A 12,712-nucleotide genomic window follows, 5' to 3' on the forward strand; every position below is an offset into this window, starting at 1 on the left:
TCCGGGCGTCAAGATAGAATTTTATATTGTGGTATACCTATGCTATTTTTCATCTGCATTGGAACTTTTTTGCAATAATGATTTGCATTGCCGGGATTGTCAAACAGTAAAACTTTATATTTACACCGAAATGGTGTACCTACATGCTGCAAAACAGACATAACCAGACTCATTATTTTATTTTATATTTTGTTACATCACATTATTGGGATTGCTTGCTTGGTGCACTACATATTACTCTTTTGTACATGTTATATTTTTAGATTTGTAATGCCAACTGTTAAAGTTTTTGATTAATTAGTGTCTACATATTTCTATTTTTAAATAACTCCTAATTCGTATCTTTAGAGCTCGCGGTCAAAACTCCCCAACAAATATGTTTTTTGCAGTGAAAAATATGAAAAATCGGAAAGACCCGTCAATTTTATTTGAAAGGGGGTCACTTTAAAGTCACTATTATTTACTCCATTTCCCTAGTGAGAAGTTATATTTCTCTCCCTAGGTCAATAAAAAAGTCCCTAATAAATATTGAAAGATGTTTACGTTTTTCAGTTTGCCCATCTCTATAAGTTCAAGAGAGATTCCAGCCATTTTCAGTTCTAAAATCACTGTAACTTTACCATTCACTAATTTTTCGCCTTTTCCAAGAGTTTTTCATATAACTTTTATCTGTTTTCTGCAGACCGAAAAACTGTTGTGTTAGTAGTAAAAAAAGTTCTTAATGTACTTCGGTTGAGAAGACTAATGAGACCTCGCACATTATATCCTCTCGTTCAGCAAAAGTTCTGGGTATATAATAGCTTACTTCTCTTCTCTCTTTTCGTCTCTACCTAGGTATATAATATACAATTAGCCTTCTTGTTTCAACTTGTTGACAAATCGGGATTCAAAGTTGCAAAAACAATTGATATTGCCTGCATGATATTTTGGTTTTCCGGTTAGGGTTTTTACCAACATTATTGCATTGGGTCTCCTTACAGTACAAATGATTAGAAAAGTAGGTGCAACCGTTAAAATCATTTGAATAACAAGAAGAAAATCTAGTTTAAACAATTGATTTCTTATTTATTGATTATTTTACTTACGACAAAAATAACTTTTTATTTGCGTAAGAGACATTTCAACAATAAAACACATGAGATCTACTTACGCACTAACTTATAAGTTGTTCATAATGTCCATTTTCCTGTAAGCAATAATAAAATCTCTTTTCGAACTCTTCCCTAACATTTCGGAAAACTGCACCGGGAATTGACCGGCATTCTGCTACAATTCGCCTTTTAAGATCATCAAAATCAGCAAGTTGTCTTTTATAAACAATGGATTTAAGATGTTCCCAAAGGAGAAGGGTGTTAATTCCGGTTATCTTGGAGGCTATTCAATTGGTCCCCTTCTGCTAATCCATCTATCCGGTAATATCTCGCCTACGGTCGGATAGGAAGGAAATAATGTGGAGCACCGTCCTGCTGCAAAGTTAACGAATCATCCTTTAAAACTGAATATACCTTCTGCATCAATTTGACTTGCTAGCTCATGCGTGATAAGAGGTTCAATAGTCTTCAAGCATATTAAGGTCTAGATCTGTCAAGTTTCCTTCAATAAATAAATGAGCAATAATAGCATTTCCAAGAATACCAGCCCAAACTTTTTGAGGATATTGTGTATGTCCTCGAAATCTGTGGGTTTGCGTCACCTCAATATCGTCAATTTTGTTTGTTAGCATTTCCATTTAGAAAAATCCAACATTTGTTGCTGAAACAGATATTCGGCGTTATATTAGGGATGGCGTTGAATTGACGTCTCATAAATTCACACAACTCTATTCTTCTATCCAAATCATCGTCATAGAGTTCTTGAAGTATCTGCATTTTGCATGGATGGAGTTTATGCATTTTCAGTGCTTTTCTTACAGTCTAGTCTGGTAATTCTGCCTGTTCTGATTCGTTGCTAAGGAGTTGGTGGGCTCTGCAGCAAATAATCCTAAAATCTTTTCGATCTGATGATCGATAAAATAAATACCGTTCTTCGTGTGCACGTTTCAACCTCTCTTTTTCTCTTCTTCAAGAAAATAGAGTTCTTTCTTCAAAAAAATAAACCATTCTCACACTTTATGCACTTAATAACAGTTATCACTGGACAGCTCAACAAGCAAACGAATTAACAATAGTATTGCTTTGCTTTTTTTCTTAAAAAAAAAACAAGCCTTTTTGGCTTTTCTTGGTAGAATAGCAAGGCTTTTTGTGGAATTTCATCAATACATCCATACATACATACAGTTAATTTGTCTTTTCCATGAAATAGTATAATACATAATAAGAGTTGTAAAGAGCAATTTACGTACGAATAGAAAAGTTGCGCACGATGCCGCAAATCGTCGAGTGCGTAATTCTATGAGTACGTAAATGCGTTACAACTTGAATTATGTACCATGCTTTTAAACCATCAGACTCTTCAGTAGGGTAAGAATTTTTTAATAGAAGATACAACGTTTAAATTGTGATAAATTAGGACAGAACTGTGCGTTTGGTTTACAATGCGTAAAATGGAATTTACTTAGATGGTAGGTAGTGTGTTTTATACTACTTTCAGCAGTGGTCGTAAGTAAAAATTATTTATTGATTAGTTCATTTGTGATTTATGCAAAATCTTATCTTCTGAGGCAATTAGCCGCTATGTTATATGGCAGTTATATGAGAATAGAAAATACTTAAACACATCTGTAATACTTACAGATAAATTTACTGAAGCCGATTTTAGAAAACGCTTTTGTTTCTCAAAGGAAATTGTCCAAAATGTGTTGTTGCCATTAATCAATCGCCAAGAACAAGTCACAAATCGATGCCTTCCTGTTCTTTTTATAACACATATTTTTAATTAGTGTTATTGTCAGTCCCTACTTGGTGAAAAATTTGCGGTGGCTTTCACCGCAAATATGTCTTCTTTTATGAAAAAATAGTTATTTTGTAATTTATTTATACAATACATATCTTATCCTTCGAGGCAACTAGCCGCAGTGGAAGCGTTTATCTTTTCGATCTTTGACGGTTTTCCAGCACCGACTTTTAAAACAAGAAAACAACTTCACCAGCTAATAGTAGGGGAGGCGCCATTTCCTCTCATTTTATTTTTTGAGTATAGATTATTGAAATGATATCTAACCATGAAATAATCGTCTTGGATTCCAGTTGTGCAACATTGGCTTGCAGGAGGGTATTTTAAATTATTATATAGTATTAATAACAAAATAGCCTCTTGCATGAAACTTACTCTAACCGTAGATTTGAACCTAAAATCTGTAAAAAATATTGTCTTCCATCTGTATTCCACAACAAACTACGTCTTCCACCCGCATCAATAGGCGAAAAAAATAGAAGAAAAATCATAGCATCTCAAGTGAAACTTGATGAGTAAGGCTCAACTCTTGCACAACTAACTTGTAAAGCACAACATAGATCGTCTTCCAAGTCGATAAAAGTGCTGCCCTTTACCTGTTTGAAAGATGATAATGGTTAAAATAACAGCACAACCTTAATATTTATATGATGAATTATTCATTTAATTGATAAAAAAGTATTCAATAAAAATGAATTTTACTCCTTCGCTACAATTTTTTATCACCACATTGCCACTGCGAAATAAAAATAATGATATATAACGCATGTTCTCAATCTCACTACCTGCTCGAGAAGAACTGAAAATAAGTAATATGTACATTTTAATAATATTGTTCCTAATTTGCATATATAAGCAATGAAAGCCAAATAGCTAATACTGTTTAAGTTGCATTTGGGATCGGCAAAAGACAAAATGTGAGTGATCGGCTTGGGTCATAGGAAATAACGCTTTTTATTAGGGAATTATCGTTTAGCTAGATTATAATAGCTACAAACTGATCATTATACTACAAAAAACGCTGGTTGCAATTGAAGTCTTAAATGTGAATTGATCAGTTGGCTAGATATTTTTTAGAAGTGAACTAAAAAAGTCGTTTAATATATCATAAGCGATTCAGACGATTTTGATAAAACGGTTATAGTTTATTGCTAAACAAACTAGGTATATTTTCATCAATTGAAATCGCTGGAGTCTTTCTAGCGGCGCGCTCAAAGGGCAACTGATTAGTTGAATGAATACAAAATAATTCCAATTACTGTTATTCGAGCTTTTAGGCCGAAATATTTCTGCATTTGCACTTGCAGAACGTCAGAGATAAATTTTTTTCTAAAACTTTATTATTATTAATAATTATTTCTAAAAACTCACGAGGTTCAAGCAATTGTCCAATTTTAGAAATATAATTCCATGTAGCTTTTTCCCGCTTCTGGAACCGGGTGTATTTTACGTAATATGCTTTGTTTTTGAACAAAAACAAACTGATCCATAGAATAAATTATTATCTAGTAACTGTGTTAAACGTCATAGTAATGAATATATTTAAATGCAAAATGAAATAAATCTCGATTTCGGATGAAATCTAGAATTGTCTCCTGCATGGTCTTATTCCGTTGAACATTTCTAAATCACCGTGTTCTCAATTTCCGCTTCATCTACTGTTAATAGAAAAGTCATGTTTTTTCATTTCTAAACGCCCTTTTAAATTTATAGTATTGTCAAATGTATATAGCTTACAAATAGATTTTTCTGGCAACATTTTAAAATGGTGCCACATTCCACAATATGTTCCATTTGGACCGGGCTCATCATTTAGATTTAATATTAAAATTGATCGGCCAAGAAGAAGTGAAACAACTTTTGTTTACTTTTTCAAATAACGTTTCTTCGTTTGTGCATCAAAACTCCGATATGGAAACCTCCGATATTCAGAACAAAGTTAAAGAAAATGTGGATATTCAAGACGTTTTTTATTTTTTCCGCTGCACTGCTTTGGCAAAAGAAGATATTTAAGTAGTCGCACCAGACAATAATCTGAGAGTCGTACACGCTCACATTGAGAACTGATTTGAGTCATGGCATTGCTATTTTGATTCGAATTATTAAATACGAGATATTACATTAGTTATAAATATTAATAAAAAATATACTAAACACAGCATAGATATGAAAAATATGCTAAATCTGTGAGCCTACAATTTCTTGCTTTCTGTTAAAGTCTGGTTATGTTCTGTTTGCAGCTATGGAGGGTCTGTAGCCACATCAGCGACTGGTCCTGGGCCTTCGACAAGCGGGATGGAATATCTAGAAGCCCTGGACGAATCCAGTCTCACATCCATGGATATTAACATCAGCGATATAATAGGCTACCAATAAATGAGCAGGCAGTCTGGCCTGCTTCATAATAATTCAAATTTTTTAAACTTATATTATTATAAGTCTATATATTATATATAGTATACTTATACAGGGTGTATCAGAATATGTGGACACGCTCTCACATTTGTACAGGGGACGTTAAAAAACCATAACAAGTTTCTATAAAAAAATTTCCAGAGTAATTTTCCCTGTAACATATTTAGGAAATAACACTCCCTCCTGAACCAGAAGGTCTGTATGATCTCAGGTGCAAATCGATTTTTTGTTTTAATACCTTAGAATTCTTCATGCAATTTAATTATTGTTTCATACATGAACAGCATCATTGCTCTTAAAAATGACCGATGAAAATATTTTTAAAATTTGGGTTTGCCAGGGATGGACTAGGTGGAACACTAATAGTTATTTTTTATAATAAAAATATCTTCGAAAACCTTTCTATTTATCGATATGAATCAAGTGCCTTTTTTTAGTTTCAGGTTAAAGCTACCTAAATACATTATTTTTGTGTCTTCATTGAAAAGGGTAAAAAATTACTATTATTGTGCTCCACCTAGTCCATCCCTGGCTACGCTAAAACCGAAACGCTAAAAATGTTTTCATGTGTCATTTTTAAGAGCAATGATGTACTGTTCATTGCATGAAAAAATAATTAAATTGCATGAAGTATTCTAAAAGTTATTTAAAAAAATCGACTCTCAGGTGCCTCCATTAGAGGCTGGTCATTTTTTTACAGAAACTTAATATTTTTTTAATGTCCACAGTACAAATCCGAGAGCATGCTCACATATTCCGGGACACCCTGTGCAACATGCGTTATAACTTAATTAAGTTATATAACGCGTAAATAGTAATATACATTTGATATTACTCAATATACATATATACTATTGTAGTGTTATAATATGAACTGAGCTCATATTATAGCACGCAAAAATGTTGGTTCACCGACATGTGCAAGCTTTTTGCGTGCATTTTTAATATTCATCAAATTGAATATATTGTGGCAATGGTTGAGATTGTCACGTGTCGGATTTTATAGACGTGCTATAAATTGTACTAAACTAGAAAATAAACTAGAGTTGAACAAGAAATCACTACCTGTGATTTTTTCACAGTGATTAACAAATTGCAGTCACAATATGTGACGAGCATAAAAATAAACCGTGATTTAAAACGTGATATCAAAAAGCTACTTATATTTTCACTGCTACCCTACTATTGTGAGTTGTGAGTAGGTGCATATGTTGCACACGTGACCCGGCGAAAGAACGAACCCAAATAAAATTATTTTGTTCGCTATGCAATGTAAAGCTTGCATTCTCGGGTTTCCTTGAGCCTGAAGATTATTAATTTTGTTGGGAATCGTATTTCAGTATGCACCAATTCATTAGACGCATGATACAATGAATACAAGGTAGGATATTCATCGGTCGAAAATTCGATTTTTGTCCTTAAAATCATTTGTACTTTTGTAAGTATAAAATATTATTTGTTGTATCCTCCTCATTTCCAAATTTGGATTCGGAGTCTTAAAAATCTGGCGCCGATTTTTTTTTAGTTATTTGGGAGTCAACAAGTCATATATCATAACATCTCAAAAAATATTTTTGGTTTAAATGTTTCAGAAAAGTAAGGTATCACATATGATACCTGGCTAGTCAACAATGACAAACAAATTTTTGTTGGTTAATTTATTTTATTAACAGAAAATGTTGAAATACACTGTTTTTTTAACACAAAGACAAAATCCTTTAGATTAACAAAATATGACTAATTTTTTTATGAAATTTAGTTTTCGTGGAATTTAGAGAAACAGTGTCTTATTGAGAAACACAGGAAAACATTGCATGTTTTACATTTTACAAATGTTAACATCTTACACCCAGGCTATCTACATTTTAACGTGTTGAACGTGAACTGAGCTTCAGTCACATTTATTGGCACATGTTTTGCATGTTTTCTTCTGGAGCTACGATCTAAACTTATTCTTCGTCGATTCCGGGGCCGCATATCATCGTTCCTACTCTCAGAATCCGTATCGAAACTGTCACTATCCTTCGATATACCATCAGCTAGCAAATCATTCGCCATGGAAAATTTAAAATTAAAATAATCTAATATCTCTTTGCGCTGTATGCTTGCGTCAGCAGCATCCTGGCGATATTCAAGCCCACATACAAGCTAGTTAGTTGCATTGACAAAATCAAGAAAATTGAATATAGCTCAAATTGTYCATTTCTTAGTCTTTGTGCGCATCGAATAATTACTAACAACTCGATCTAGCAAATCTACTCCACTCATGTTACTGTTGTAACTCTTCACAACTGCAGGTTGGATCACTTGAATATCTACGTTCAACTTTTGACCTCCGTGTGCAAGAGCACACAGGTGCTGCGCCAGAAACAGAAGATGCAAAATGAACTGCTCTTGAATCAAACCATTTTATTGCACATATTTTCTATCTTCTCTGATTAGCATATCAAAGGAACCTCTTCCAGCTTTTTTGGGCTCATTATCTTTCATGAAAACTATTTTCTTAGGGATACGGTGGTTCATAATGGTTCCAGCTATTGTAATAGAGCGCAAAAGTAGTGTGTCAATAAGCGAAATTGAAGTAAAGTACCTCTCTGTGTACACTGATGTTCCTTGTGGTAGCGTATGTGTTAATTTTAGGASCATTCGACCGCCAACATTCAGTTTTTCCGGTGTAGAAATCAAAGCAGACACTATGGTATGWTCTTTGCCTTCATACAATTAAAAGTCTAGAGGGATTCCTCCAGTAGCAGTCATCACAATTTTTTTTAAGCCCAACAGGATTAGGTTTACCACGCGCCTACTGTTTCATGGCCACTTTTCCATGAAATGGTATCATTTGCTCGTCGATCGATCCCTCTTGTGGTAGGAAATTTTCTCTTCAAGTGATTTGGATGTCTAACATTGGTCGTATATTTTAAAACCTGTTTGCTTCTCTCTGTTCTTTACTCACATTATCATCAACTATCTTTAGACGAGTTCGGAGAAAATAAAAGCGGTTTCGTGAAATATTGTCCGAAATAATAGGGACCCGGGAATCTCTTCTAGACAATTTGTAAATTCCAATAGTGATGCAGCACGCAAAGAATACTTTCATTTCTTTTGAAGTAGTACCTAAGGATTTCCCGGTAACAAGAACTTCTCGCATATTCGAATATTTTGCCACTGCTTCAAAAAAACTATCGCCAAGGTATCGATTGAAATAGTGAATTGGCTTCTTGACGTCTCTAACTTCCCGATTACGSTCAAATTGTCTTGGCCGGGCATRAAAGTCACCACGAACCCATCTTATTGTTGAAGTGGTTAGGAAATTTRCAAGAGGCACGTTGTYATCAGACGAGTCACTATCTCCATCAACATCTGGAACATTCGTTGGCTGTTAAATTGCCTCGTCTTCGTCCTAACTGGAACCAGACAAAAGACCATGATCTAGGTCCGATTCATCCAWGTTTATGTTGGATGTAATTTCCTCTAGCTCACGTTGTGTGAGCCACTGCTCTACAAATAAACAAACAATTMTATTTTATAAAATTCTTAGATKCAATTAACAAAACWCGAAATAACGCCTTAATCCCTATCCTAGTTTAGTTCCGYCTATGCACACACACTACTAAAAAGAATGTTAAAAAATAAAACCAAGCTAACATCTATTTACAACCCAATTATMTAAATAAACCATTACGCCCACAGTATCATCCCTGATACCCCGCCACAATGACCCCATCATCCTTAAAAAACTTATTTTTTAATACATAAATACATTACATTTGTTCCGAATCCTTAAAATGACGAAATCAAATAAAATATAATTTAAAAATTAATTACTTACTTGTTTTTGTAAGCTTCTTTTGCGGAGCTTTTTTGTCCTACATTCACTATAAACATGTGAACAATACTGAGAACAGTGATATTTGTAACACACCGTCTGCAAAAAATGCAACCCGTGTATCACATATGATACCTGGGAACTGAGGAGGATAAACCTAAATAATTTTTATTTTAAAAATATGAATTACAAATGTTCTAAAATTGTTTCCAAGTGACGCACAATTGCCCATCACCTTATGACGCTGCTATATCACCAAACGGCAACCACAAGTGAAATCACATGCAGTTATAACAGTGATTTTAAAATCACGCTTCAGCTCATCTCTAATATAAACAATGCAAGATAATATCATACGGCTATGTTTAAATAACCGCATTTTTTCCAAAATGGTAGCGTGAAAATATCAATCGGTACAATTTGATATTTGATCAATTGACGCTGATTACTTTCTCGTCCTTAACCGAACGCGTCTTGAAAAATGCGATATGTCGGCAACTTTACCAAAAGCATGTTGTAAGCAAAGAATTTTTTCGCAATAAGATATTAGCCATACCAATACAGATTCTAAAAACTGTATTACGTTATTATAAGTTATAAGATTGTATATATTGTCATAAATATTAATATTTCAATCAATCTATGTATATTTAATAATTATTATATTATTATTAATAATAACCATTGTATATTATTAAATATACACATCATTTAGATTGATTTAAAATATGTTCTCTTAGAATTACGGTATAAATGGAACTATTATTGTTCTCTGTTAGCACGTCCAGTAAGTATGTAGGCTTCAGAAATGTCAGAGTAAGGGCAAAGAAAGTTATTTATTGTAAATATCATATTTTAATGTAGAAGATTCAATTGTTAAAATGAAATTGCAATCTTTTGTATTATATTTGACAAAAGTTGCATTTTATTAATAAATAACGATAGTCAATTTATAGATCGTAAGTAAACGTGGGCTGTTAATGTGCCTCTTTAATGATCAACTGCATTTGTGACTGCAAAAAAATTTGGTCTGATGACTGTGATTTTACATATTGTTCTCGATTGATCTTAAGGAATTAAAACGTTATCTAAATTTTATAAAGTTTAATCAGATGTACTTATATTTATGTAAGAAATATTTCGTGACAGTATTTCTTAAGCCTTCATCACTGAAAACGACAGAGTAGTTGTATTAAGTGTCTAATTTGTGGCCATATTATTTTTATAAACAATTGCATTGGTAGAATTCATTGGAATCATTTTTGGCATTAGTAGGAACGCTATTTGGTAAATCTTAATGTAGAAAATAAATATATTTGGTAATCCGGTAAAATTAATCACCCATTGTATGTTTAGTTTTCACTAGACTTACAGATATAGAACTAACACATCAACTTATGTGTATTTAGACAGAAGTTCATGAATTAACCTATTGTTAATTCCTCTATTTGTTTTTTTACGAATAAAAAAGTTACAAGCTAAAAGAAGCCTGAAAATTTGTTCTTTACTTGATGCAGCTTTTCATGTGCTTGTATGCATTAATGTTCAAAACATTTAATTAAATTAAGAGATTTTGTCTGACGAAATAAGGAAGAATTTTGTGACTAAAAGGTTTTAAAAAATTGCCTCACGTTTTGTGCACCACACAAACTAATTTAAAATGTGGTCAAGTCGTAACCTTTACATTTTTAAAATTATTAATAAAATGGACTTACTTTGTACAAACATCCCTTGAAAACTGTGTATTATATGTATGTATATTTTGCAAACGAATTGTTTCACCAGTGACTCCAAGTAATTTAAATTCGATTTAGCGGTGTGGTGTTGTGCTAAAGGTGTAATTCAGTTTTAAGTCGTTTTGTTTTACTTTATACTATTAAGTTGTTTTAAAAATACCAGCATGTAATAATAGCTTTATTCGCGGAAGCGATTCAGGACTGGTTCCAGACTGATCGCATGTGCCCAGAGGCACATTAAAGAAATAACTAGTTGTCCTGACAAGCGCAGAACAAGCAAAACATGGGATGTTGTGCCAAAACATTGGCACCGACACATTTTTTTATTTCTTACCATAGACGGGATACTTAGGGGCTTTTGCGGTGGAAAGCGGTACCTCAGTGAATGCTCAGGAGTTGGCGCAATGATGCCAAAATGGCTTGGTGCGCCAACACAAGGCACTGGCGCAGTAAGCTCATATGCGATGTGTAGTAGGGGGATTACAGATGACTTTGTGATGTACACATCACGCATGTGTAGTGTTGTCGTGAGGTGATGGGCTTTGCGTCATATTAAGCGGTGCAGTACGTTCAATATTTTTTGTTTGGTTTTACTGAAGAGACTGACACGCGCCGGTTGCGTTGTTTTAATGAATAGAATAAAAGTCGTAGTAAATTTTCTTCTTGTAAAGCCCAGTTGTCTCACAAGATCCGAACATTTGGATGATTTAACAGGTGTCGGAAAACGTTGAAATAACATAACTTTCGATTATTTCGTGTTGAAAAAAAAGCCATAACATGTGTAGCCAACATTTTTAGTGCTTCAATTTGTGCCAACACTGCATTCTGTTTAGAATTCGAAATTCGTATATTAACAGATCCGAGATAAGTAAGAATTTATCAGTAGATAAGTATCTTGAGTCGCGTCGTCCTTTTCCTCATTCAAATTTATGGCTCGATGTTTCTATTTAGCTTGAGAGTTGCTCTGAAAACCGCCACTTTTTCACGGAAAGCATGATCATAAGTAAACACTGCAAATCCGTTTTACTAAAATACTGTTGGTACTACTAAAAGCTGGTGTCTTACAGTGGACTCGGCGTTCGCGGTTAGAAATGTTCTGAACTGAGCCTGCACCCCGTTTAGAGCAAAAATAGATTCGGAATCGCTTCCACGAAAAAAGCTAATGTTCGTGTTTATTATAAAAACTGGCTGAATGATTTTTTTAAATGTTTCACTAGATTTATTTCAGACTTTGCATTAAATACTTTGTTGTATACACCACCCTCACAGCAATCTGAATCTTTACAGTCCTCACATATCAAAAGCGGATATTTTCAATTCAGTCCGTTATAGAATAAACACTTTTTATTGCTTTAGTATTTAGTTTTAAGTTCAAATTTATCTTTATAAGCGGTTTATAAATAATTGTTTCAACAGTAAGTACAAACCTTATTCACGCCTAAACAATTTTCAATGTTTATGCAAACAGATCTAGTACATCGATAAAAGTACCTACATGCAGAAAACGAATGAGAAAATCGTCAACTGGATCAAGTCCATCTATTAATATATGTATTATCTTGAAAAATCAATAGATTGATTGATTAATTTTGCTAATAAACATAAAAAGAAACTAATTACATTTGATTACTCACAGCCTTTACCCGTTAATTTGGATTATTACCAACCCAGTTACTTTTTACCTAATGGATTTTGTGAAATGTGTGAGAAGTCAGTTTCTAGCCGAAATTCAAAAATATGTCTCCGAGGGTACACGAATCGATAAGTTTTTGCGTAATTTCTACTGTAAAAGCGAATAGTTCATTAAAAATGTGCCCGTTAGATTGCAAATTATAAGCAGAAA

General features: G+C 33.4%; 1 protein-coding gene across 2 annotated transcripts in view; it reads left to right on the forward strand.

Annotated features, from left to right (window-relative positions):
• The window catches only part of LOC109540291 (signal transducer and activator of transcription 5B), a gene marked incomplete at its 5' end in the record, with an annotated part of 34,157 nt that overhangs the window by 12,167 nt on the left and 9,278 nt on the right, over positions 1–12,712 (forward strand). The window contains 1 exon segment of one of the 2 annotated variants that reach the window (XM_048664849.1): positions 5,133–12,485. Within the exon segment in view, the coding sequence (XP_048520806.1) occupies positions 5,133–5,268 (136 nt within the window). 2 annotated transcript variants of the gene reach the window in all.

The sequence above is a fragment of the Dendroctonus ponderosae genome, unplaced genomic scaffold (assembly GCF_020466585.1).
Source record: "Dendroctonus ponderosae isolate FM_Combo_2020 unplaced genomic scaffold, Dpon_F_20191213v2 Dpon_F_20191213_3, whole genome shotgun sequence".
NCBI lineage: Eukaryota > Metazoa > Arthropoda > Insecta > Coleoptera > Curculionidae > Dendroctonus > Dendroctonus ponderosae.